We start from the raw sequence: 26668 nt of genomic DNA, 5'->3' as shown, positions 1-26668 counted from the left end.
TATGATTCTAATTCACATAATAATGCCATTTAAGACTTTTTTTCTCGTGTCATATGCTCTTTAAAGCATCACAGCTGCACATAAAGTAGCAAAAGCAAACTCTGCCCCGGTTGCATTCACAAGCGAAGCAGGGTGCGACAAAGTAGTAGTAGTAGTAGTATTCAAAGTAGACGGAGACCCACGACTTTTGAGCGGACCAGAGTTCGGTTGTTTGGTCCGAATGAGAGTTCAGATGAGCATTCACATTTACAAAACGAAGCGGAATATCTAACAAAAAGAACTTTGGTCTGTTTTATTTTAGGTCATTTCTTGGATCAATTCTATTTGATTTTGGGGCTTTTTCAGGTCATTTTCTCTTGATATTGGGCCATAGTCTCCCATTGGAAATGAATGGGGCTGTTTTTGTCAAATTTTGGTGGAACTACCTGCCTTTGCCCAAAAATGTATGCAACTTTTGTGTGCCTTAAATTCCTGATTTTTTAAAATGTGTAAATTCTGTGAAGTGTATCAAAAAATGTAGGACGAGATTGCGGCTACAGCTATCGAATATTTTAGTAATCGAATATTCGACTGAAAATTCTATTGCTTAATTGAGTAATCAGATAAAACATTTTTTTTCAGTGCTTCTAGGTGTTTTAGTCAGCAATGACTACTGAGCTAAAACTGACAGTTAGCTTTATTATGTTTTTATTTTACACCCTCATCACTCTACAGCGCTGTGTTTTTACAGATTAAGGCCTGTATGTAAGACACGTTAGCCACGCACTGACAGTGGTCATAATTAATAGAAACCTTTCCCTCCGCAGGGCTCACGTTACGTTAGCGAGGTACAGTAACAATCTTATTTATTAGCGCTGAGAAGTCGACTGCTTTAAGATGACGGCTGTTTACTAACACCAGCAAGTTTGTCATTTCGCATCTAGTTCTATATACTTCTGCTAACGCCACTGAGTCTGTCATATCGCATCTAGTTCCATATACATGTGATATCTATGAGATGCATCAGACGCTACCTGCTACCACTAAGCCTGAACAATATATCGTTTAAACATCGCCATCGCGATGTGCGTATGCGCGATAGTCCCATCGCAAGTACGTGCGATAGTTTTTCTTTTTTTTGATCCACATACGCCTCACTTTCTGGTCTGTGCACAGCCTCCTACCCTCCCTATCCCAGCCTTTTGATCCTCTCCGTCACTGCGGCACAACGATGGCTTTGATCTGGCCACAGAAGCAGACTTCACACGAGCATCTGTCAATCATCGTTTAACTTGTTAAACAGTTGCAAGGAAGCCGCGCTGGAATGAATGTGTGTACTGTGGGGACGTTGGAGACATTTAAATGCCAGAAGTGATCATGAGGAGTTTGAAATTTCTGCATGTCACTTCAACGGTCACAGCTAAAGTAGATAAACAGAAGCATTTAATAAAGCCAAGCATTTATCTGCTACAGTACTTTATTCTTGTTCAAAAATGATTTGGTTGGACAGTTATGTTTAAAACTTATCATAATTATAACATTTGAAGTGCTTAAAAACCATTTATTTATATACATCTTTTAAATCACTTTGGGGGGAAAAGTGAGAAAAAAAACATGTCTTATATGTATCTCTTTCCAATGCTAAATCTGAATAAATACATTGGGCAAAAAAAACACACAAAAAAAAAAAAAAAATGGGGGGATGCGCTACTTCGCGGTTTTTCACTTATCGCGGCGGGTTCTGGTCCCCATTAACCGTGAAAAACAAGGGATGACTGTACACTGTGGTGATGGTGAGTCATCTAAAGTCTTTCCAAACAGCTATTTAAGTCATCTTGTGAAAATTTCTTGAAAAAAATATATATACATTTTTTAAAATATCGCAATATAATATCGCAATATATCGCAAACCCCCAAAAAATCGCAGCAATAGTTTTTTCCATTATCGTTCAGGCCTAGCTACCACCATAGCATCATGCGTGCGTAGTTTGTAGAAACGTTGGCACAGTTTGTAGCGGCTGTCGGCTGCAATCAGGAATTATTGCTTCTTCCTCTTCAGACGTGACGTCAGCACGTTGTCCCGCATTAAAAGTAGTCCGGGCAGAACGTGATGCTTAGAGCTGGCAAAATTCAACGATTCCTCGAGGTGAATAAAATTACTTGGATCAGTTTTTAAACTCAAGTTACTCAAGTGTTCGTTTCAACTCTAGACGAGATATATTTTGATGAAACGACTAATAGTTATGTTAAGCAGTCACCGGGCTGTTAAAAAAAATAATGTGATATTACAAGATAGTTGTTGTTTTGTAAGCAGAGTGCTTGAAACCTTCTCTTTAGCTTTCAGCGATCACCTCCCAAAAGCGTCAATCTCGCTTTGAAAAAATTTAAAATACCCATGGGTGAAACAGTCGGCCCTACCGGGCACTTGAACAAAGACCGGAATGTCTCCAATCGGACACCGCTGACCCCGATTGAACTCTGTTAGTCCGTGCAGGCTGATGAAGGACTTGGAGAGGCTTGAAAGGCTTGAAGGACGACTGCGTGTTGGGATCACTTAATTCTGACGGTGGTCAGCCAGACTGGGAAACCTGACCTTGTGCGTGTAATTTGTATGGCTCAACACGAACCGGCGATGGGACGGAATTACACTGTGAAGGTTCAATGTTTACGAAAGGTCTACAGATGCCACTTTCCATCATTTACTAAGGTAGGTGGGAGGAAGTCACATGTGGAAGTCATAAGTCAGTCTCAAGTCTTGTTTTCGGAGAAAAAAAAATCAGGTCAAATTGAGTCCAAATATTACTCGGGTTAAGCAATTCCTCAGTTAAGTCATAGTCAAAACATACAGTACAGGTAGTCCCTGGGTTACGATGGAGAGGGGGGAAAGATTACAGCTTAGCTTGCTGTTGAGGATTCTAGGAGCTTGGATTTACGTCCAACATCTTGGCGAGGACAGTACAAGTACGCATAATAAACGTTTTTGGATAGTTATTTTGAGATTTAGGGAGTATTTAGGGTTATTTAAAGAATTAATTCCAATTGACGCGGAAATTCAGGCTCCGTCGCCAGCATAGGAGAACTCGTTCGTAACCTGAATTTGAATTCATCAGGCTGGACTTGTCAAGCCATGTAGTTCAAATCCACTCAAGTCGAGTCTTTTCTAAGTCCTAAAATTGATGACTTGATTCCGACTCGTGTCTAGCCATGCCACATGAGTCCCCCGCCTTCGCTGATTCGCTCGTAACGCGATCTAGCACGAACGAAGGCCGCACGCACCGCGATTAATCAAACAAAAGCGCCGCGGTTTAACAAATGTGACGGCCATCTGCTCTCATGCGTACACAGAGACACACTTCATTACTTGTTCGACCACAGACAGGCCGGTCGTTTCACCATCGGACCACCCAGACGCTTGCTCATATTTTCATGCGCTCATCGATGCTTGCGACATTTAGAAGTAATAACGTCTACAATATACGTACCATTTCTAAGTCCTCTTGGAAAGAGTTGGCAAGCATCCCAGCAAACGGACATCCTCCTGTGATCACGCAGGTGGACCGAGAGAGTGTCTCTGAAGGAAGGGATTATCAGGTAAAGTATAAAAATTTATGATGGCCAACGTTTATGGTCAACTCACCTTTTATGACGGACTCCGCCGCAGCCAAATCCCGTTTGTAGGTGACCTGAAGTTCATCAAATAGAACAATTAACCACTCTATCATTAAGTCAATATCATGGGATTTAATGCGGGCAAGTCACCTTCCACAATGTGGGCGGGCCTTCGATGAGCTTGGCTTTAGTGCCACAGTACTCCAGCACCAGATGGAGACACTCGGTACCGAAGTCATAGTCGGTCTGTTTGCACTGAGGAGGTAAGGTGATCAAATTGGTGATAAAATCCACTTAGTGCCTCAGCCAACTTAGCTAGCAACATGCACAGGTAGTCCCCAGGTTATGAACGAGTTCCGTTCCTACGCTGGCGACGTAACTCAAATTTCCGCGTAGGTTGGGATTAACCCTTTAAGTATTCCTAAAACCCTTCCAAATCTCAAAATAACTATCCAAAACATATATGTATATATACAGTGCCCTCCATAATTATTGGCACCCCTGAAAAAGATGTGTTTTTTAGCTTGTAATATATATATTTTTTTAATTCAAATAATATGGGACCTTAATGGAAAAAAAGACAAAAATCCAACCTTCAATACAAGTGCATTTATTCAGTGGGGAAAAAATCCCACATAAAGAAAAAATTATTTGACATCAAATAATGTGTGTCACAATTTTTAGCACCCCTGGTGTTAATACTTTGTACAACCCCCTTTTGCCAACAAAACAAGGTCTGGGGACTGAGATGGCCATGGGAGGAGCTTGATTTTGTGTCTGGTGAACCATGTTTGTGTTTAGATTTGGTTATATGTTTAGGGTCATTGTCTTGCTGAAAGACCCAGTGATGACCCATCTTCAGCTTTCGGGCAGAGGGGAACAGATTTTGATTTAAAATGTCCTGGTATTTCAAGCATTCATGATGCCATGCACCCTCGCAAGGTTCCCAGGGCCTTTGGAAGCGAAACAGCCCCACAGCATCACTGACCCACCACCATACTTCACAGTGGGTATGAGGTGCTTTTCCGCATGCGCATCTTTCGTGGCACGCCAGACCCACTTAGAGTGTTTGTTGCCAAAAAGCTCAATCTTGGTCTCACACAAAAATACACACGGTCCCAGGCTTCAACTGGGACCGTGTGTATTTTTGTGTGCTTTGGTACCATGTGCTTTGGTCAGATGAGACCAAGATTGAGCTATTTCAATGCAAAAAACACCATCTTATATTCGGGCCAATACGGTATGTCACAATGAAAAAAAAAGGTGTCTGTAAATAAGTCATGGATATCTACCCTTTTTTTTTTTTACTACTGCATTACTATCCCCCGTTATTAAATTATTTAAGATGATAAATAATCGATCCAAACAAAGAAAAAAAAAAAAAAAAAAAGTTTCTCGGCCACTCCTTGATATCTGCGATTTCTGCATCGCGACCCTTGTTATATTACCATGTTTCACCCTTAAAATTCCCCAAAAATCTGGTTGTGGTCATTCACAGCTGTGTCTTGTCACTCGATGATACATGCTACATGGAGTTTTTGGATCAAAAAGAGGTAAGTACGTGATAATATCTCGTTCGTATCGTGGCGTCTTTAATTCTGCTCTCTCGTGCTGTCACCTCCAGTTAGGGTTTTGCTGTTTAATTTTTTTTTTTTTCTAATATGCCCTCCTGTTCAAAATTTTTCTTCCCTAGAAAAATGACATTTTAAGCTTTCCAATGATGTATCACTCTCCAAAGACCTGAATGTTCCTGTGTCTACTGTGCGCAGTGTCATCAATAAGTGTAAAGCCCATGGCACTGTGGCTAACCTCCCTAAATGTGGAAGGAAAAGAAAAGTTGACGAGAGATTTCAATGAAAGATTGTGCGGACGGTGGATAAAGAACCTCAACTAACATCCAAACAAGTTCAAGCTGTCCTGCTGTCCGAGGGTACAACAGTACAACCCGTACTATCCGTCGGCGTCTGAATGAAAAGGGACTCTATGGTAGGATACCTAGGAAGTCCCCACTTCCGACCGAGAGACATAAAAAAGCAAGCCTGAATAAGCCTGTCGCAATATGCAATAATTCCATTTATCGCACGATAAATAAAAATGAAGGCGGTAATTTTTCCGCTGCGATTTATCGCCTCGCGTGCACGTGCGTGAGCACGTTTGGCAGACATGCTGTTCAAAGTACGGATTCCTTGTTACCTACCACGCAAAATGCATCTTCATTCCAGGTCCGGCAAAAAATAGTGCCGGAGCCAATCCTTCCCATTATATCATATTGTTCAACTTATACCAGCCGCTTCATTGCTCCGGATTGTCTGCGGACCATCTCTGGCATGCCGGTGTTGTTGATGTGTGGGCGCTCCCATCAGGGGTGGCCTTTCACACGGGGCGGCTATTTTTCAGCACAACACCGGATATTTACAACGAAGTCCGGATATTTACAACGAAGTCCGCCAAAACAATATTACTGACTTGGCTGCTACGAACAACCTCGCTTTGACAACGGACAGCTGACATTATGAACATTGAGTGGCAAATTAAGAGCGCTGTGCTTCAAACTCGTCCTGTTTATGAAAGTCGATTGTCATATGCTGGTGTTGTGCAGTAATGAGCAGGCGTGACTGTGGCGTTTGCTAACTTTTTTATGCGCGCACACACTAGATATGAAATAGCAGACTAGATGTGCTACGTCCCATGCCATTGGCTACATGAGCCCAGAGTGATTATGGGACACGTAGTCCATATACTACATCGATGAATAATTAACCACCATGACTGAATGGAAGTTAAGAAGGCCAAATCAATCCATACCAGTGACTATAGATAATGATGCAGATATTGTTACTTCAGTACGTGATACAGATGGATTCGGACTACAAATAGGATATATCTTGCTCATGTAGTAAACCTAGCTGCTAAGAGAGCTGTAGCAATCAACAGTGTGCCCTGCCTCACTTTACAAACAGTGAAGATTGTTCTCAGCACTTTTATACAAAATTTCTTCAGATCAGTTAGAAGTAAGCACATAAATATTATGCACTAAAATGCATGTTTATATGATGGCAATTTAATTTTTGCTCCTTAGCAAAAAAAAAACAAAAAAAACGAAAAAAATAAAAATAAAATTGTTTTCTTTTTTTTCCCAGAGCATTAAATGTATTGAATCGGATCAAAAATCGTGTCTCCCGTATCGAAAATCGTACCGAACTGTGACTTAACTGTATTGTTGCATCCCTATGGAACACCATAGCGAAAGCTATGAGGGGAAAAGTTTTCATTTGCCCAAATGCTTAAGTTATTAAGTGCAATTTTATCTTTTTTTCCTTGAAAAACACATTTTATTTATTCTGTGCTTCTGTGCGGTATTAATGTTGTTGTCTTTTACCTAAGAGGCATGGTCTATTGTTTTTAGTTGTGATTTCTTAAAAAGTATTTTTAAATTTAAGAGTAAATATTTATCGCGTTTAAATGGGTGTACTTGACCTATTCATATATACTGTATTCTCGCTGTTATTGGAAATTGTTTTTTTAAAAAAAATAATAATTGGGGAGGCGCAATAATATCGCATATCGCAATAATTTAAGAGATAAATTATCGCACACTAAAATTTGTTATCGCGACACAGGCCTAAGCCTGAAGTTTGCCAAAACTTACCTGAGAAAGCCAAAAACGTTTTGGAAGAATGTTCTCTGGTCAGATGAGACAAAAGAAGAGCTTTTTGGGAAAAGGCATCAACATAGAGCTGACAGGAAAAAAAACGAGGCCTTCAAAAAGAACACGGTCCCCACATTCAAACATGGAGGAGGTTCCCTGATGTTTTGGGGTTGCTTTGCTACCTCTGGCACTGGACTGCCTGACCGTGTGCATGGCATTATGAAGTCTGAAGACTACCAACAAATTTTCAGCATAATTGAGAGGAGAGTTCGGTCTCCCTCAGAGTTCATGGGTCTTCCAGCAGGACAATGACCCAAAACACATTTGAAAAAGCACTAGAAAATGGTTTGAAAGAAAGCACTTGAGACTTCTAAAGTGGCCAGAGACCTGGAGCAGTTGGCCGAAGAAGAATGGTCTAAAATTCCAGAAGAGCATTGTAAGAAACTCATTGATGGATACCGGAAGCGGTTGTTCACAGTTTTTTTGTGTAAAGGTTGTGCTATCAAGTACCATATTGGCCCGAATATAAGATGGTGTTTTTTGCATTGAAATAAGACTAAAAAGAGGAGGTTGTCTTATATTCGCGGTCTAGACATTATACCCATTCACGACGCTAGATGGCGCCAGATATCATTGACGCGATGTTGTGTCATAACAGCTCTCAGCTACTCTCCCCATTCATGGCGTTAGATGGCGCCAGATATCATTGAAGCGATGTTCTGTCATGACAGACCTCAGCAACTCTCAAGTTCAATCAGTTTTTATTATTTTATTGCAATGTTTTTCCTTATTCAGATTTGTTTCAAGACTACAGTTAGTTAGACTTCCCTTTGATGGTTAATGCAGTTATTGCAATTTTGTTGTTTTATCACAATTGATTAGTTTATTTACATTTCAAAAACCAGAAGCCATTCAGTTACGAATGTGATTGCACTTTAATTTACATTAGGGCTGCAGCTATCGATTATTTTAGTCGTCGATTAATCGATGAACTAGTTAGTTCGAATAATCGAGTAATCGGAAAAGGAACATGAAAAATTAAAATACCTGAGCTGAGCCTCAAACGGTATTAAAAATAAATAAATGAGGATCTATGTACAACAAAAGAACAATTGACTAACTTACATAGCAAAAGTCCCCTAGCTTAAATGCTATAAAACGCTAACTTATTTTTTTCCAATACTCTTAACAAATGGTTCAGAATAATATTCCCACAAAAAACGGCTAAATATACAGTACATATAAACTAAATTATGAATGCATTAAAAAACATTAGCCCAAAGATAAACTTCGCTTAAGTTGGTCTTAACAGGGAGCAGTTGGATTCAGCCATGTGAAATGAGGCGGACCAGAGGGCAATGTATCCACCCTAATCAATAAACTAAATGTAAACACTTTCAAAATAAAAATTACAACGCCACTTTAATTAAACGAATACTCCAGGCAACAAAATTTAATTTGAATATTTTTTTCTCATCGAATACTCGAGTTAATCGTTGCAGCACTAGTTTACATATTTCAATGTTCAGATATTAAGAAGTGAATGAGGCAAAATAACATGCTTTTTCTTTCAAATATATTGTTATAATCATTTGTTTTGGATGTACTGTAATTATTTTCTGTATGAAAATTAATTTGGTGTTCAAAAAGTCTTTTTTCAAACTTAAGTTGAAAAAGAGGGGGTCGTCTTATAATCAGGGCCGTCTTATATTCGGGCCAATACGGTATTAGGCTTAGGGTGCCAATACTTTTGTCCGGCCCATTTTTGGACTTTTGTGTAAAATGCTAATGATTTTTTTCCATTGTCTTTTGTGTTTTTTCATTGCAAGCAAAATAAATGAAGATATTACTACCAAAGTATTTGTAATTCCAATCATTTTCTGGGAGAAACAGAGCATTATCTGACAGAATTGCAGGGGTGCCAATAATTTTGGCCAGCAGTGTAGTGCCTATCAAACTCGGCTAGCATCATACTAGCCTAGAAGTTTTGACGTAGAAAACTGTTGATACACTTTAAAAAAAACGTTCAAAATATTTTTCATTGTATCGCTGGTGGGTCTGAAAAGGATCCACACCGTGAGAATTGGGGTTCACTGCTTAACAAAGTGACTGGGCCAAAAGACAAGCCTTGACAAACGCTTAATGCGAATTAAATTACACCCCACTTAAAACAGTGCGTCCCGTTAAAAGAAAAGCACATCAAAGTAGAAATTTCCAAATGCAGAAATGGTGTCTGCTCATGCATCATGCTGTTGTCTTTTGAAAACACTCTTGACAATGCGTGTCTGCTGATATTTCAGCAGAGCGTCTCGCTAATCTGGCGCCTTTCATCTTACTGTCGTCATCCCGGCAACACAATGAAAACATCAGCCTTGGCGGCAGGCAACACATCCATCGCTTGGCCAAACCGGCAAATTCCCACACGGTTCTTTTATTTGAGTCCAAGTCTACGTACCTTCTGATAAGCTCGATGGATGATGTTGTACTTGAAGGCCTGAGGCATTTCACTGGCTCTGTATTTGGCTCGCTCCAACGAGTGGTCCAGGAAGCCGTCGGACGTGGTGGCGATCACCGTGGAGACCAGCGGACGTATGGCCCCCGAAGCCTGAAACAAGAAGTGGACTGCAATAAGCAACAGAGGACAAGTTGAGTTTCTTCCATAAGCATTTTCACACTCACCCCGTGTTCCCTGGCAGCCGTGGCTATACGATAAAGGAAGTGTTCCTCCACAAAAGGCCGCACAGCGTCATGGATGATGACGACCATTTTGTCCTTCTCCTCTTCACCAACTAGAGACATGACGCCATTGCGAATGGACCTGTGACGTGTTGAGCCACCTGGCTCTACATGGACTTTAACGTGCCGGTAGTGCTGTACGATGTTGGCCATCATGTCTGCTTTCTCTTCGGCCACGACAACCACGACCTTGCGGATCCATGAAATACTGCGAGGAGAGGCCATTTCTTCATCACTGGTGTGTTTTAGATGTTTACTTACAGTGTATCACAAAAGTGAGTACACCCCTCGCTAGGGATGGGAATTGATAGGATTTTTACGATTCCGATTCCATTATCGATATTGCTTAACGATTCGATTCTTTAACGATTCACTTATCGATTCTAATTTCGGGAAAAAGAAGAACAAACATTTTGATTGGCATCGAGTTTGTTTAATCAGAAGTCACAACCTTACAAACTCACAACGAGGTCAAAAGAAGCCCAAAGCCTCAATGTTAACTGTGGCAATAAGTGGCAAATGCACAAGAATGCGTAACATTTTACTGAAACATGTTTCTCATAGAAATAAAAAATATTGGTATATATTGGCATATAGTTCGTTGTTCTGCCTTTGGCAATATGTGTTAAAGCAGGGGTCCCCAAACTTTTTCCTGTGAGGGCCACATAACTTTTCCCTTCTCTGATGAGAGGCCAGGGTCAGTTTTTAACAGAAAAAGTGTGACGATTGCAGGAGTGCTTTAATGTAAAAAAAAATATTGTTTTTCAGAAAGCCACAATCAAATAACCCCCTGTGGATTTTTCACTGAACAAAAGTAAATAAAATAAAAATAACAAGAGTTATTCACTGAAAAAGGCCAGGAAATAACACTACTGAGGGAGGAAAAAAAAAAAATTCAAAATGCTCTCTGGTATTGTTCAGGGGGCCGGACCAAATGTGGAGCCGCAGTCCGTAGTTTGGGGACCCCTGTTAAAGTGTATTATTTACCAGTATATTGAAAAAATGCATGCCTTTTAGTTTTTACTGTGCTTTCACGCTCAAGTGGTGGCGCCGTTGCGCTTCCTCACGCGAAGAAGAACACGCTCACGTGAAGAAGAGCGCGCTTACACGCGAAGAAGAAGAAATGCCGCATCCAAGCGAGTGAGCGAGTTAGTGAGAAAGGGAAACACTGCCGCGAGCCTACGTTATATGTTCATGTTTGTAAAATATCTACAGAGGCAACGCCTGTGTATCATCTTCTGTGTTGTTGTTTTGTGTTTCCACTCGCGATCGGACACTTAAATCCAGTTGTGTAGTGGTTTAAACGATGTGCTAATGCTAGCGAACGCATGCTAACTGTTTGTTTTAGCAGCTAATCATCGCTGATTTACGTTGATGCAAACCTGTTTGTTATTGGGGACGAAATTGATTTGTTTCATTTCTATTTTTAGTTTCACTCTTCAAGTGATGGTTGAATAAAGTCAGCAAATTATACCAACGTCTTCTGCATCGTCATTTGGGAGTTTAGCTAGCTGTATAGTCAGGACTGAGCCTTACCGTCTCGGTGAGGACGGTGCATTCTATTCCCTCCTGATGCAGTTATCTCCACCTTGCAATGACTGCAAGTCGCTTTGTTGTAATTTTTCCTCGTGAAGTGAAGACACACTTTCAAGCGTTTGAACCTTCGTGCTGTCATTGTTATGTTTACGGCGGCAATGCTCATGCTAAACTATCTTAACCTTTCATTTTCACCCTTTTTCCTGGTGAAGTGTAGCCAAACTTTGGAGCGAGTGGTTCTTGGCGCCATGCTAGTTTGATGCGTCTGGACAACAAGACACGTCACGACGCAATATGCGTCTTAAGGGATCGTTAAAGGGATCGTTAAGGCTTTTTCATTGTGATGTCGAGGCCTCGAAACACTCGGAACCGGTTCGGAATTGGAATCGGATTTCGATTCCCATCCCTACCCCTCGCATCTCTGCAGATATTTAATTATATCTTTTCATGGGACAACGCTGACAAAATGACACTTTGACACAATGAAAAGTAGTCTGTGTGCAGCTTATATAATAGTGAATTCATTTTCCCCTCCAAATGACTCAAAATATAGACATTAATATCTACCCCCCTGGCAACAAAAGTGAGTACACTCCTTAGAAACTACATTCCTAAATGCCTAAATTGAGTACTGCTTGTCATTTTCCCTTTTAAAATATCATGTGACTTGTTAGTATTACTAGGTCCAGGTGTGCATAGGGAACAGGTGTGTTCAAATTTGTAGTGCAGCTCTCACACTTTCTCAGACTGGTCACTGAAAGTTCCAACATGGCACCACATGGCAAAGAACTCTCTGAGGATCTTAAAAGACGTATTGTTGCGCGACATGAAGATGGCCAAAGCTACAAGAAGATTGCCAACACCCTGAAACTGAGCTGCAGCACAGTGGCTAAGATCATCTAGCGTTTTTAAAAGAGCAGGGTCCACTCAGAACAGGCCTCGGGTTGGTCATCCAAAGAAGCTGAGCGCACGTGCTGAGCGTCACATCCAAATGCTTTCTTTGAAAGATCGTCGCAGGAGTGCTGACAACATTGCTGAAGAGATTGAAGAGGTGGGGGGTCAGCCTGTTAGTGCTCAGACCATTTGGTGTGCATGGCTGGCACCCCAGGAGGAAGCCTCTTCTGAAGACGGTACACAAGAAAGCCCGCAAACAGTTTGCTGAAGACATGTCAACAAAGCACATGGATTACTGGAACCATGTCCTATGGTCTGATGAGACGAAGATTAATTTGTTTGGTTCCGATGGTCTCAAGCATGTGTGGCGGCGACCAGGTGAGGAGTACAACGATAAGTGTGTCATGCCTACAGTCAAGCATGGTGGTGGAAATGTCATGGTCTGGGGCTAAATGAGTGCTGCAAGTGTTGGAGAGTTACATTCCATTGAGGGAAACATGAACTCCAACATGTACTGTGAAATACTGCAGCAGAGCATGATCACCTCCCTCCAGAAACTGGGTTGCCGGGCAGTGTTCCACCATGACAATGACCCCAAACACATCTCATAATAAATAAATTGGATTTGATTCTTCCTGAAACTATAATCATAACAGTTCATATAGATAACTTTGTGCAGAGAAAACAAGTACCATTATTAAACCCTAACCCTAAAAAAAAAAAATAATAATAATAATATTTTTATATTTTTAAAAATTATAAAATAAATCAAACGTCGTAAGCAGTTACTCACCTTACTTGAGGATTCTTTTCACCAAAAACTTTTCTAACTTGTACTTGAGTACATTTTCAAGATGACTACTTTTACTTTGGCTTGAGTAATATTATTTTGAAGTAACGTTACTCTTACTTAGGTAAAAAAAAAGGCTATTCTAACAACCTGTGGTTATGTGTAAAACCTTGTAGGGACCGTGGTCACTACAATGGATAGTTATTCAAAAGTTGTTACATGAATGCAATAAAACACTTAACTCTTTATAAGGCAAATTGCCATTGTTGATCATTTAAAAAAAAAAACTTTATTTTAAAAACTTTAATGTACAATTTTTTTTTTTTTTTTTTGGTACTACAGGGCACTCATTTAACTCATGGGCTGCCACTGACGGCGCTAGACGTCCAATTATTTTTAAGTGGGAGGGGCGAATGAACGTTTATATTGGCTCTTGCGCAGTAACACAAAATGTCTTTTCGTTAATTAAGTCATGTTGATTGGAGTTGTCAGGCACTGATTGAAGCCCTTTACTTGTTATACGGCATTAAAACGCAGACATGCAAACTAACTTTCCCAGTTAAATGTGTGCCAATACCTCTCAAAAGCCTGAATAGTGTAGCTTATAAGTGGTCGGCCCAGCAGCATGCAGAACTGTTTGGGTGTCTGCAGTCCGGTTCTCTCTCCGCTGCCGCCAGCAGGAAGAACCACACATACCGGGAAGTCCACGGTGACTCTAGCCGGGGAGAGGGAGCGCTTCTCTTGTTTGCTGGATTGGAAAGTCCCAGGATGCGCGGGCCTGTCTGGTTCCTCGCCCGACATGTCGATGCGGGGAACGTCCATCAGCTCCAGGGTGGAAATTCACGATTCTTCATTTTTGGTAAATCCCATTTCATTGAAGAAATATGCAACACTAATGTGGGTAATTTTGTAGAGTGTGTTTTAGTGCGACATTTTACTTCCGCCGTACACATTCAAAATAATACACGTTCGTATCTTTTAACACAGGCTAGATGATTTATGGTGGTGTCAACAGCGCAACTAAATGGCGGCCATCTTGCAGCAGATGACTCGGCTAGGGGCCTCAGTGTAAGATGAGCGATTTACGACACTAATTTACTCTCTACTTAATTCTTGAATCATTTCCAAACAGTTTGGTTTGTAACAGACTGTTATAATATGGCTATGATCAGATTGAATGATGATGATTATTATTTTTTTCCCAAAGTTAAAAGAGCATTTTAAACATGTAGAAATCCGAACAGTGTTATTGTTTTATAATGTTCTAATAGCAGTTTGAACATCTGTAGAAATCCGAACAATCTGTCATTAATAAAAAAAAAATAATAATGTTCCGGTCTTTAAGATGGCCGACAAGTGATAAAGTCCATCCCCACTGGGTCACAGCGCTGATAATTATCTACCCTGCCATACAAGATATTGTTGCCATAATAAAATTGCAATACTTTATCATTTTTATATATACATCCTGGATGAATTTCGCTGACTTATATTTATGAGAGTCTAGCACATATTATTTGTTTGGTGTAACACCGGTTAGGGATGAATAAAACCCAGAATTGATTTTTGTAGATGTGTTCCTAATATACTGAATTATCTGATTTACCACTCATTATTTCCCAATACTTAATACTTTACACAAAACTTTATTGACAAGTTTTTAAAGACATTCAATCCACAAAGAATATATTACATCAACATTTTTATACACATGGTTGCAAGTTAAAAAAAAAAAAAAAAAAAAAGGCCAACGTTTTAATTTGACAAACATGTACATGAACACACATTTACAAAAGTATGGCTTAAAGCTAGAATGGCAAAGACGCTGCAAATATTCGGAACGTTTCGGGTAAATTTCCAAACAGGAACTTTACGAATTTTCCAAACTCTTTTGAATTAAAATTTTAAAGTATTGCATTTGAAAGCTACCGTTCCCAAGCGTAAATACATTTTGTTTTGTAATCAGAAAGCTAGCATATAAAACGGGAAGCTCTCCTTTTGTAATCAGAAAGCTAGCATATAAAACGGGAAGCTCTCCTTGTCCACATGAAATGACTTTGTAGCTATAGCTAGCTAGTGGGCAGTTCACGCCTCTTGCCACAGCAAGTAAAGTACCGTGATGAGCCAGTGGGATTTATTCCGAAGCTTAAAAGTGGATTGATTTTCTCAGCTCAAAAACATACATACAGATGTGTAGGCATCGGAGTGATGCTAGCGTATGCATTTTGTATCCTTGGCCATTTTTATTAGGTTCATAAAACTTTTTCTTTATGATATTGTAAAGAAAAAAGATACAGTAGTACCTCTACTTACGAACGTCTGTACATATGGAATTTTCAGGTTGCGACACGCCTCAACGGGAAAGTATTGGCTCTTGTTACGAAAGAAATTTCAGGATACGAAAGGCAAATATACAGGATGGGTTGCTACTTGTAGTTTACGGAACGTAACATTGGCTAATAGGGACCTCTACTGTATGTGTATGTGTGTATCCCAGCTTCCTCGTCATTTTCCTATTGGGCCATGTACCGACAGCTTTACATAAGTGTATTAGTTCTTTTTTTTTTTTTTACTCTATTTGGTTTTATTACATTATGCACAACTCTCATTTCATGTTTATTGTGCAATAATCTAATTGTAACATGTATTCGTGACATGTTTTGCTGCATTTTTATGCTTTATAAAAGATTTGTATCAAAATTTTTTTGGGGGGGGGGGGTTGTAACAGATTAGGACATTTACGGAATTTTCAATTTCAAGGGATCCACGGATAGAAAGACTTGTAGTTCTTGAAAGAAAAAAGTTATTATGAGTTAAAATAATTTGATATTGAAACCCCTCTTGATGTTTTCGTTTTTATACAATTTATAAAATTAGTTTAACTAGTACTAGGTCGCTATTGTTGTTGACGTCACATGGCGGTGACGTCACATGGTTACGCTACCCTAACCCTACAAGAGTATGACTCTAGTGACATAAACATGTTATCTGTTCAACCCTTTCAATTTGAACCCGAGAGGAACATTAATGAGCATGGCAGCACTGTCGATATTTCACAAAACGGGTAGCAAAAGCAAAATGAACAGGAAAGACGGGACGAGACGAGGGGGGGGACGGTGTTCTGCCAAAATGTGCTACACTGACGAAACGTCCCGTAAGAGGCGAATTTAACTCCCAAAGTACAACAGTGTGGTTTCAGCTTGTTTTGTTTGATTCATACAGACAGATCATACGAAAGATCCCTTAAGATAATACTTAAAAGTAGTAATATCAAATAGGGTGGTTTAAATATGCTACGTGACTAATGTGGTCAAGAGATCAACAATCTGCTTCATAGCTACTGCAAGAAAACACAATGCTTAACCTGGAAGGCCTGGATTTTTTTTTGGCGATAAAAAAAAGAGCAGAAAGGCGTCAAATGACCCCGATACTAAACTGACTACTTGGCTTTGTCAAACGATAGACCACTCACACATGCAATCAAGCATACAACCCCCGTACACACTCCTGTGGAGCAGGGCCGGCCCAGCCTATACGCAGACTATGCAGCTGCTTAGGGCCACTAGGGGGCCCCTAATCTGATAATTGTTTAATTTATATTCTATTTTGTTTACTACAGTTTGCTTTATTTGACTTTTGTGAGTTTTGATACCTGATTACATGCTTAAAAAAATAAAAGTTCTTCCTTAACTTCTTTCTTTCCTCTTTTAGAAAAAGGTTTGGCGCTATCTACTGTAAGTACTGACAATCATTTGGGGTAAGAAATTTGAAGTATGCAGTGAAACAAAAGCTGATTAATATACAAAATATGGACGTATGGGTTGGATTGCATGTCTGGGTTTCACAGTACACTGTGACGAAATGGTGGGCCAAAAATATGGGCCCCTTTGCATAATTTTGCTTAGGGCCCCCAAATGGCCTGGGCCGGCCCTGCTGTGGAGTCGCTGCCTAGGTATGGGGGGGGGGGGGGGGGTTTCACTCTGGATAGCTGCAATTAGCACCTTGAATATTTGCAAATCCAGGGCTCCCTTTGCTCTGTCAAACACGGAGGAACACGAAGATGGCCAGTCACCGTGTTCTACAATATGATTAAAATGGCAGCACTGAATGCATACGTGTTGTATAGTGATCCCTCGTTTTTTGCGATCAATGGGGACCAGAACCCGCCGCGATAAGTGAAAAACCACGAAGTAGCGCACTCCAACACACAAAAAAGTATTTTTTTTTTGTGTGAACAATGTATTTATTCAGATTTATCATTGGAAAGAGATACATATAAGACATGTTTTTTAACTTTTTTTGAAAGTAGTATTTAAAAATATATATATATATATACTGTCTCGTAATAAATGTTTTTTCTCTATACACACACACACATTCATTCCAGCGCCCACCTGTATCAGGTATGCACCGGAAGGCAAGAAAGACGGGTGGACTTCTTGGTGGGTTTTGCAAAGGAATTGGCTCACTCTCATGTGGGCGCAAAGAAGGTGCAAAAGGAAAAATTGCTTCGACAACAACCTCCCACACCTAGCCCCACGAAAAGGGTGAAGTGTCATATCTAACCAAATTAAAAATAAATTTGTTTTTTTTTTATCACACCATCCCTTCTACGTAGGCAAACTGCAGCTTTTGGAAGATCTAAAAAGGTTGTCTGCCCGATTGCCTGCTTGAACGGTCCACTGTCCCACAAGGCCAAGGCACCCCTGCCCTGCAAACACTCAAGATGCTAATTGGAGCAATCCAACCGTGTGGTTTTGCGAGTGTGAAAGGGAATGACTAATAAGGACCTCAATGCTCACAAAAGATATGCTGATTAGGGTCAGATGACCCTTCTCTGGATACAAAAGGGATTTGTATCAAATGATCCACCCTTCGTAGTTCTAGTTAAAAGTATGAAAGGGAAACACATGCAAAAAGTAATTAAAGGCAATGAAAAGGTAATACCAACCAGTAAGTACTCGCCGCTTTTAACTGCTTAGCGCATGTGTTGGACGTCTCGCCCCATAGAAGGAATTGCAGTAACCTGGTAGTATTCATCGAGTGACAGTGACAATTTACGTCATCACCCTGAGCGTCCTTTGCGCGCATAAAACATGGTGCCTCTTAAATCAATGGCAATATTTTATGTGTTTCTAATAACATATTTTAGTAAAATAGAACAATTCTGGCTTATTAGAACCTTCAAGTCTTTTAAGGCAGAGGTTTTCCTTTAAGAAACTACTTCCAGAACCAGCTAATTTCGTAAGTAGAGTTACCACTGTATTTATGTAAACTCAACAGGGACTTACACAGAATCCCAGACGGACAGAATAATGTACAGTGGGGCAAAAGAGTATTTAGTCAACCACTAATTGTGCAAGTTCTCCCACTTGAAAATATTAGAGAGGTCTGTAATTGTCAACTTGGGTAAACCTCAACCATGAGAGACAGAATGTGAAAAAAAAAAAACAGAAAATCACATTGTTTGATTTTTAAAGAATTTATTTGCAAATCATGGTGGAAAATAAGTATTTGGTCAATACAAAAGTTCATCTCAATACTTTGTTATTTACCCTTTGTTGGCAATAACGGAGGCCAAACGTTTTCTGTAACTCGTCACAAGCTTTTTACACACTGTTGCTGGTATTTTGGCCCATTCCTCCATGCAGATCTCCTCTAGAGCAGTGATGTTTTGGGGCTGTCGTTGGGCAACACAGACTTTCAACTCCCTCCACAGATTTTCTATGGGGTTGAGATCTGGAGACTGGCTAGGCCACTCCAGGACCTTGAAATGCTTCTTACAAAGCCACTCCTTTGTTGCCCTGGCTGTATGTTTGGGATCATTGTCATGCTGAAAGACCCAGCCATGTCTCATCTTCAATGCCCTTGCTGATGGAAGGAGATTTTCACTCAAACTCTCTCGATACATGGCCCCATTCATTCTTTCCTTTACACAGATCAGTTGTCCTGGTCCGTTTGCAGAAAAAAAGCCCCGAAGCATGATGTTTCCACCCCCATGCTTCACAGTGGGTATGGTGTTCTTCGGATGCAATTCAGTATTCTTTCTCTTCCAAACACGAGAACCTGTGTTTCTACCAAAAAGTTCTATGTTGGTTTCATCTGACCATAACACATTCTCCCAGTCCTCTTCTGGATCATCCAAATGTTCTCTAGCGAACCGCAGACGGGCCTGGACGTGTACTTTCTTCAGCAGGGGGACACGTCTGGCAGTGCAGGATTTGAGTCCCTGGTGGCGCATGGTGTTACTGATAGTAGCCTTTGTTACTGTGGTCCCAGCTCTCTGTAGGTCATTCACTAGGTCCCCCCGTGTGGTTCTGGGATTTTTGCTCACCGTTCTTGTTATCATTTTGACGCCACGGGGTGAGGAGGGAGTTGAAAGTCCGTGTTGCCCAACGACAGCCCCAAAACATCACTGCTCTAGAGGAGATCTGCATGGAGGAATGGGCCAAAATACCAGAAACAGTGTGTGAAAAGCTTGTGAAGAGTTACAGAAAATGTTTGGCCTCCGTTATTGCCAACAAAGGGTACATAAGTATTGAGATGAACTTTTGGTATTGACCAAATTATTATTTTCCACCATGATTTGCAAATAATTTTTTCTGTTTTCTGTTTTTTTGTTCCCCACATTCTGTCTCTCATGGTTGAGGTTGACCCATGTTGACAATTACAGGCCTCTCTAATATTTTCAAGTGGGAGAACCTGCACAATTAGTGGTTGACTAAATACTTATTTGCCCCACTGTAATTACGAGACAACACTTCGTAAACAGCCTTACCTTCTTCTTTGTACTGGTATTCACGATAGCTACTTAGTTTATCATGACTACCCACAGGTTGCACTGCATTCATTTTGATTTTTACATTTGTAATCAAGACAAACACGAAACATTTTGTGTACTATCTGGTGGTGAAACCAGACTCGACAAGTTCCTTTCATTGTTTCAGTTAAGGTCAGCCAGCGGTCATGTCTCGTGGTCCGCCACCCCAAAGTACAAACGTACAAACACTTTGGCAAGGCCTCCAAGCTTCACGGTGCAGTCTGGTGCCAGTTCTGGCTCATGTGTTTCTTTCCCAGCGACTTCCTGCTCTTCGACTTGTGTAGGATCTGCGTCTGCGGCGGTACCACAACCCCAAACTTGTGTCCCGACTCGTTGTGCTGCCTGGAGAACCTCTTGCACTTACATGAAGTGACCACTGTGATTTTGTACGTTCTGGCACTGCCGTCCTGGCACTGCAGCCTGATGCGCTGAGCGCGGGTTTTGTCGTTGACGCAGCGCCAGTCCGGGCTACCGTTGGCACCGGTGCTGCGGCGAGTCCAGAACTTTCTAGACCGGTGGGTGTCGCCGATCCAATTTTGAAGCATCTGAGCCGGGAGACACTCGCCGGCGCACACCAACTCCTTAATAGGGTGGACGCTGGTGCAGTGTCCATCTGAGATGTACTTGGTGGACCTCAGCTCTCTGCAGCCCATCTGGCTTCGCTCTGAGAGAACATTGCCGCAACTCAGGTCAATATAAAGACAAAATACAAATACCCATACAAATACGCCATGTGACATATTCTTGACTTAGATGGTGACATTGCATGTTTTTGGATTTGACACTAGCCTTGGATTTTGATACAACCAAGCACTGACAGCCCAAATTCAGACTGACAGTGCGAATTTGAAGTGGACTACAAGCTAAGAAGTACACACCAGGTGGATTTCAATTTTTCTGCTTGATAAGGAAATTTTTTGCTTCAGAATGGCCGTGAACACACTATATTTATTCAGTTTCATATACAGTGGTATGAAAAAGTATCTGAACCTTTTGGAATTTCTTGCATTTCTACATAAAATCACCATCAAATATGACCTGATCTTTGTCAAAATCACACAGATGAAAAAACTGTCTGCTTTAACTAAAACCAGTCAAACATTTATTGATTTTCATTAGAGATGTCGGGTCCGATCACGTCATTTTCAAAGTATCGGAATCGGCAAAAAAATATCGGCCATGCCTTTTTTAATATATATATATATATTTTTTTTTTAATTTAATCGTTTTCTAATTGTATTTAATGTTACAAACATAATATGTTACACTCATCCAGAGGCTTTAGATTAGGCTTAAGGTAGGGTTATCAAATTTATCCCGATAACGGCGGTAATTAATTTTTTAAAAAATGTATCACGTTAAAATATTTAACGCAATTAATGCATGCGCTGCACGACCCACCCACGCATTGTCGCCCTCAATCTGTAATGGCGCCGTTTTACCTATATAGACAGATAAAAGGCAGTGTAAAATGAGTAGAGTGAATTTTGGCAGCCTTTGGAGCCTTTTTTTAATTGGCTAAAAGCCTTACAATCTCTCTCCCTACGATTAGAAATATCATGGTAAGCAATGTGGGGAAGTAGGGTAGCAAATGATCTTTTTCTTAACACCTTAAGTTATTTCCCAACGCAGTTGATAGCACTACGCACAGTCATGGTTCCACTTCCCATCATGCATTGGGGCATGCCTACAGTATCATTTACTGAAAGCTCAACAAATACACTAGATGGCAATATTTAGTCACAATATACAAAGTCACAAGTCTTTCTATCCGTGGATCCCTCTCACAGAAAGAATGTTAATAATGTAAATGCCATCTTGAGGATTTATTGTCATAATAAACAAATACAGTACTTATGTACTGTATGTTGAATGTATATATTCGTCAGAGTTTTATTCATTTTTTTCTTAATGCATTGCCAAAATGTATATGATTGGGAAAAATTATCGGGAATGATTGGAATTGAATCGGGAGCAAAAAAAAGCAGTTGGATCGGGAAATATCGGGATCGGCAGATATTCAAACTAAAACGATCGGGATCGGATCGGGAGCAAAAAAACATGATCGGAACAACCCTAGTTTTCATATTTGAATGAGGATAGAATACAAACAATGACAGAAGGGGGGAAAATAAGTAAGTGAACTACCACATTTAATATTTTGTATCCCCCCTTTTGGTACCAATAACTTCAACCAGACACTTCCTGTAACTGCAGATCAGTCTGGCACATCGATCAGGACTAATCTTGGCCCATTCTTCTCTACAAAACTGCTGTAGTTCAGTCAGATTCCTGGAATGTCTGGCATGAATCGCTGTCTTTAGGTCATGCCACAGCATCTTAATAGGGTTCAAGTCTGGACTTTGACTTGGCCACTTATGAAACGTGCATTTACTTTTTCTGAAACCATTCTGATGCTGATTTTAATTCTGTGTTTTGGATCATTGTCTTGTTGCAGCATCCATCCTCTTTTTTGCAACTGTCTGACAGACTGCTTCAGGTTTTCCTGCAAAACATCCTGATAAACGTTTGAATTCATTCTTCCATTAATGATTGCAAGTCGTCCAGGCCCCGAGGTAGCAAAACAGCCCCAAATCATGATGCTCCCTCCACCATGCTTTACGGTGGGGATGATGTGTTGATGTTGGTGAGCTCTTCCATTTTTCTTCCACACATCACTTTGTGTGTGACTTCCAAACAATTCAACTTTGGTTTCATCAGTCCACAAAATATTTTGTCAAAACGTCTGTGGAATGTCCAAGTGCCTTTTTGCGAACATTAAACGAGCAACAATGTTTTTTTTTTTTTTTTTTTGACAGCAGTGGCTTCCTCTCTGGAGTCCTCCAATAAACACCATTCTCGGCCATAGTTTTACATATAGTTGATGTGTGCACAAAGATATTGGACTCTGCCCGTAAGTCTTTAACAGGTTCTTTTTAACCTCTCTGAGTATTCTGTGCTGAACTCTCGGCATCATCTTTGGTAAACGGCTACTCCTTGGGAGAGAAGCAACAGTGCCAAACTCTCTCCATTTGTAGACAACTTCTCTGACTGTCGATTAATGAACATCCAAACTTTAAGAGATGGTTTTGTATCCTTTCCCAGTTTTATACAAATCAACAATCCGCAGGTCTTCAGACAGCTCTTTTGACCGAGCCATGATGCACATCAGACAATGCTTCTCTTCAAGACATTTCTTTCCAGGTGTGTGTTTTATAGTGGGCGGGCAGCTTTAAACCACTCATCAGTTTGGCCACACACCTGAATTAAAATGTTTGGTAAAAATTGGTTTCAATTGCTCTTTAAGTCTCCTTAGCTAGAGGGTTCACGTACTTATTTTTCCCTTCTGTCATTGTTTGCATGATATCCTCATTAAAATATGAAAAATATAAAATATAAAAAAATACATAAAAAATATAAAAAATATGCCTATAAATATTAGGGTGGTTTTAGTTAAAGCAGACAATGTATTTTCATCTGTGTGATTTTGACAAAGATCAGATCCCATTTGAAGGTCATTTTATGCAGAAATGTGAGAAATTCCAAAAGGTTCAGATACTTTTTCATACCACTGTATCACCCAAACTTTTCAACCTTTTAAAAAAATATTTTCAAAACATTTGTGAGGATATGTAGACTGACAACTAGTTGAATGACACCTCTTTTAAACAGTGGTTTGAAAAAGTATCTGAACCTTTTGGAATTTCTCACAATTCTGCATAAAATTACCATCAAATGTGATCTGATCTTTGTCTAAATCACACAGATGAAAAACAGTATCTGCTTTAACTAAAACCACCCAAACAATTGTAGGTGTTCATATTTTAATAGTTTAATAGTTGATGTGTGCACAGAGATATTGGACTGTGCAAGTGATATTATTAAGTCTTTAACTGACACTCTAGGGTTCTTTTTTACCTCTCTGAGTATTCTGCACTCAACTCTTAGCGTCATCTTGGGTGGACAGCCACTCGTTGGGAGAGAAGCAACAGTGCCAAACTCTCAACATTTGTAGACAACTTCTCTGACTGTCGATTGATGAACATCCAGACTTTTAGAGATTGTTTTGTATCCTTTCCCAGCTTTAACAAATCAACAATCCTTGATCGCAGGTCTTCAGACAGCTCTTTTGAGCGAGCCATGATGCACATCAGACAATGCTTCTCATCAGGACAATTTTGACCAGGTATGTGTTTTATAGTGGGCAGGGCAGCATTAAACCACTCATCGGTGAATGGGCACACACCTGACTTAAATTGTTTGGTAAAAATTGGTTTCAATTGCTCTTTAAGTCTCCTTAGGCAGAGGTTTCACTTACTTATTGTCCCCCCTTCTGTCATTGTTTGCATAATATCCCCATTAACATATGAAAAATATATAATATAAAAAATATGCCGACAAATATTTGGGTGGTTTTAGTTAAAGCAGACAATGTATTTTCATCTGTGTGATTTTGACAAAGATCAGATCACATTTGAAGGTCATTTTATGCAGAAATGTGATAAACTCCAAAAGGTTCAGATACTTTTTCATACCACTGTATCATCCAAACTGCTTGGTTCAAACGTTCCGAGAGCTAGATGTGGTATTTAGACAAACAATCGCCCCCCCCACACCCCACCGTTTCCTAAATTTGGCTGAAGGCTGTGGATCGTCTCCTCCGTAACTTAAACCGTAATCCATTCAAAACATCACACGCCTTGCTGACAATGGCGGACTATGCGTGACAGTGTTTGATGAATGGACAGAATGACCTCACGGTGGTGAGCTGTCATGCCTGAGCCACTGACGTCAAGTGACTTTTTTTTTCATTTCTTACCTTTATTTGATTCCATGTAGAAATGAGGATACCTGTGCTCTGATACATTAACTTAATCGCTGCCATTGACAGCAATAGACGTGTAATCTATTTCAGCGGGCGGCAGTAGCTGCTAATGGTTTGCTGCTAGTGGGATTATACATTAAGTATATGAAATACATATTGTATACATATACTGTATATGTTTTTTATTCCAATAAAATCAGTTAATTATTAAATTTGATTTTAACAAATTTTTAATAAAAATACATTTTTTTAAGACTACACATTTTATGTATTTCTATTTTATTTACCCTAAACACTTTTTATCAGTCTATTTTGTTCATAATAAAATAATAATTTAGTAAAATCAACAATTTGCCATACATAGTTAACATTTTTCTTTGTTTGATTATATTGATAATTGAAATGCAAAATAAAAATCTACATTCTGACTTATACATTGATTATTTGGTTATAATTGTTAAATATGAAATTTGTCGTAAACATTTTTTTTAAATTATTTTTTTAATTAAATAGCCATGATTGATTTGTTCTAGGGCTGTCAAACAATTGAAATTTTTAATCGAGTTAATCACAGCTTAAAAATTAATTGTAATTCATTGCAATTCAAACCATCTCTAAAATATGCCATATTTTTCTGTAAATTATTGTTGGAATGGAAAGATAAGACACAAGACGGACATATACATTCAACATACTGTACATAAGTATTTCATTTTTATAACAATAAACCAACAAGATGACATTAACATTAACATTCTGTTAAAGCGATCCATTGATAGAAAGACTTGTAGTTCTTAAAAGATAAATGTTAGTACAAGATATAGAAATTTTATATTAAAAGACGTCTTAATGTTTGCGTTTTGATAAAATTTGTAAAATTCTCAATCAAAAAATAAACTAGTAGCTCGCGATTGTTGTTGTCAATAATTGCATTACATTATGGTGCTTAAACCCATAAAATCAGTTGCACCAAAGCGCCAGCATAGGGAGACAAAAAACACAAGTAACAAGTGGACATGACACTGTTCTGTCATTTTAATCTGTTTGAGCGGGGCATGTGCATTAATTGCGTCAAATATTTTAACGTGATTAATTAAAAAAATTAATTACCGCCTGTTAACGCGATAATTTTGACAGCCCTAATTTGTTCGTAAAGGAGTCGTAAAATCATAAATTATCGATAGTTTTCATTTTTCTTTATCTGATTACGGTCATAATGAAAAAATATTATTTTACATGAACATTTAAACTTGTTTTTTTTTTTTTTACTAGCCCATCTATCATGTTTTTAGCCTCTATTATTTGTAGTAATTCAATTATAGGAATATGAATTACTTTTACCATAGTAACTGCATGCTTTTAAATATTCAATTTAGGTACTTTTTACTAGTTTAGAATCAAGTAACTTCAAATTACTTTTTCTGTATGTACTGCATGGAACTAACATGTAGGTTTGGAGTCCAGTCAAAGCCCCCCCGTTGTCCAGTCTTACCGTTTACGTCCCTCCCCATTGCTCTCCCTCCAGCTCTAGCCCGGTTCAGGGACACGTTTCCAGGCTTGATGTCCTCCCGGGGCGGGCCCGCGTGGGCCAGGAGGCCACCTGTGTGCTCGGTGGCGTCATTGTTTAGGGCCTGACTGCTCCTCAGAAGGATGATAAGGAAAAGCAGCATTTGGGAGAAGGAATCTTTATGCATTGTGGAGGCGGAGGGACTTAGTGATGAAGAGAAGGATGTTGCAGCTGCTTTTATATGGAGGAGGGTCTTAAGGTGCTTTTGTTTGGGTGGAAGAGCAGGGACACATACACCCACTTATTTTAAGGTTCAAGCATCA

The 26668-nt window shown here is 39.7% G+C and overlaps 2 protein-coding genes and 1 long non-coding RNA gene across 3 annotated transcripts in view; 1 reads left to right on the top strand and 2 right to left on the bottom strand.

Moving 5' to 3' along the window:
* crppa (CDP-L-ribitol pyrophosphorylase A) overlaps nucleotides 1–14171 on the bottom strand; it is a 42210-nt gene extending 28039 nt beyond the window's left edge. Inside the window, exons 1-6 of the mRNA XM_057835410.1 lie at nucleotides 13771–14171; nucleotides 9917–10181; nucleotides 9693–9842; nucleotides 3739–3843; nucleotides 3617–3662; nucleotides 3462–3550 (exon numbers count right to left, since the gene is read on the bottom strand). Of these exons, the coding sequence (XP_057691393.1) occupies nucleotides 3462–3550; nucleotides 3617–3662; nucleotides 3739–3843; nucleotides 9693–9842; nucleotides 9917–10181; nucleotides 13771–14015 (900 nt within the window). The 5' untranslated portion in view covers nucleotides 14016–14171. The remainder of the gene's footprint in view (nucleotides 1–3461; nucleotides 3551–3616; nucleotides 3663–3738; nucleotides 3844–9692; nucleotides 9843–9916; nucleotides 10182–13770) is intronic.
* The window catches only part of LOC130915415 (uncharacterized), a 71716-nt gene continuing 58636 nt past the window's right edge, over nucleotides 13589–26668 (top strand). Inside the window, exon 1 of the long non-coding RNA XR_009063089.1 lies at nucleotides 13589–14052. This is a non-coding gene — a long non-coding RNA (uncharacterized LOC130915415). The remainder of the gene's footprint in view (nucleotides 14053–26668) is intronic.
* On the bottom strand, nucleotides 19919–26621 carry sostdc1a (sclerostin domain containing 1a). Its single transcript, XM_057835414.1, has 2 exons — nucleotides 26331–26621; nucleotides 19919–20677 (listed from the first exon to the last, which is right to left on the bottom strand). Exons 1-2 carry the CDS (start codon nucleotides 26530–26532, stop codon nucleotides 20223–20225), a joined length of 657 nt encoding a protein of 218 aa, XP_057691397.1. The 5' UTR covers nucleotides 26533–26621; the 3' UTR covers nucleotides 19919–20222.

Source organism: Corythoichthys intestinalis, chromosome 4 (genome assembly GCF_030265065.1).
Source record: "Corythoichthys intestinalis isolate RoL2023-P3 chromosome 4, ASM3026506v1, whole genome shotgun sequence".
Lineage (NCBI taxonomy): Eukaryota > Metazoa > Chordata > Actinopteri > Syngnathiformes > Syngnathidae > Corythoichthys > Corythoichthys intestinalis.
Note: the sequence above shows the minus strand (reverse complement) of the source record. Positions and strands in the feature narration are given on the sequence as shown.

What these genes read in the sequence shown, in the direction of transcription:
- sostdc1a (XM_057835414.1), bottom strand. Translation starts at nt 26,532, where the DNA reads ATGCATAAAGATTCCTTCTCCCAAATGCTGCTTTTCCTTATCATCCTT. An exon ending in AATGGGGAGGGACGTAAACG is followed by an intron (nt 20,678 to 26,330) that starts GTAAGACTGGAC and finishes ATGTTCTCTCAG; the next exon opens with AGCGAAGCCAGATGGGCTGC.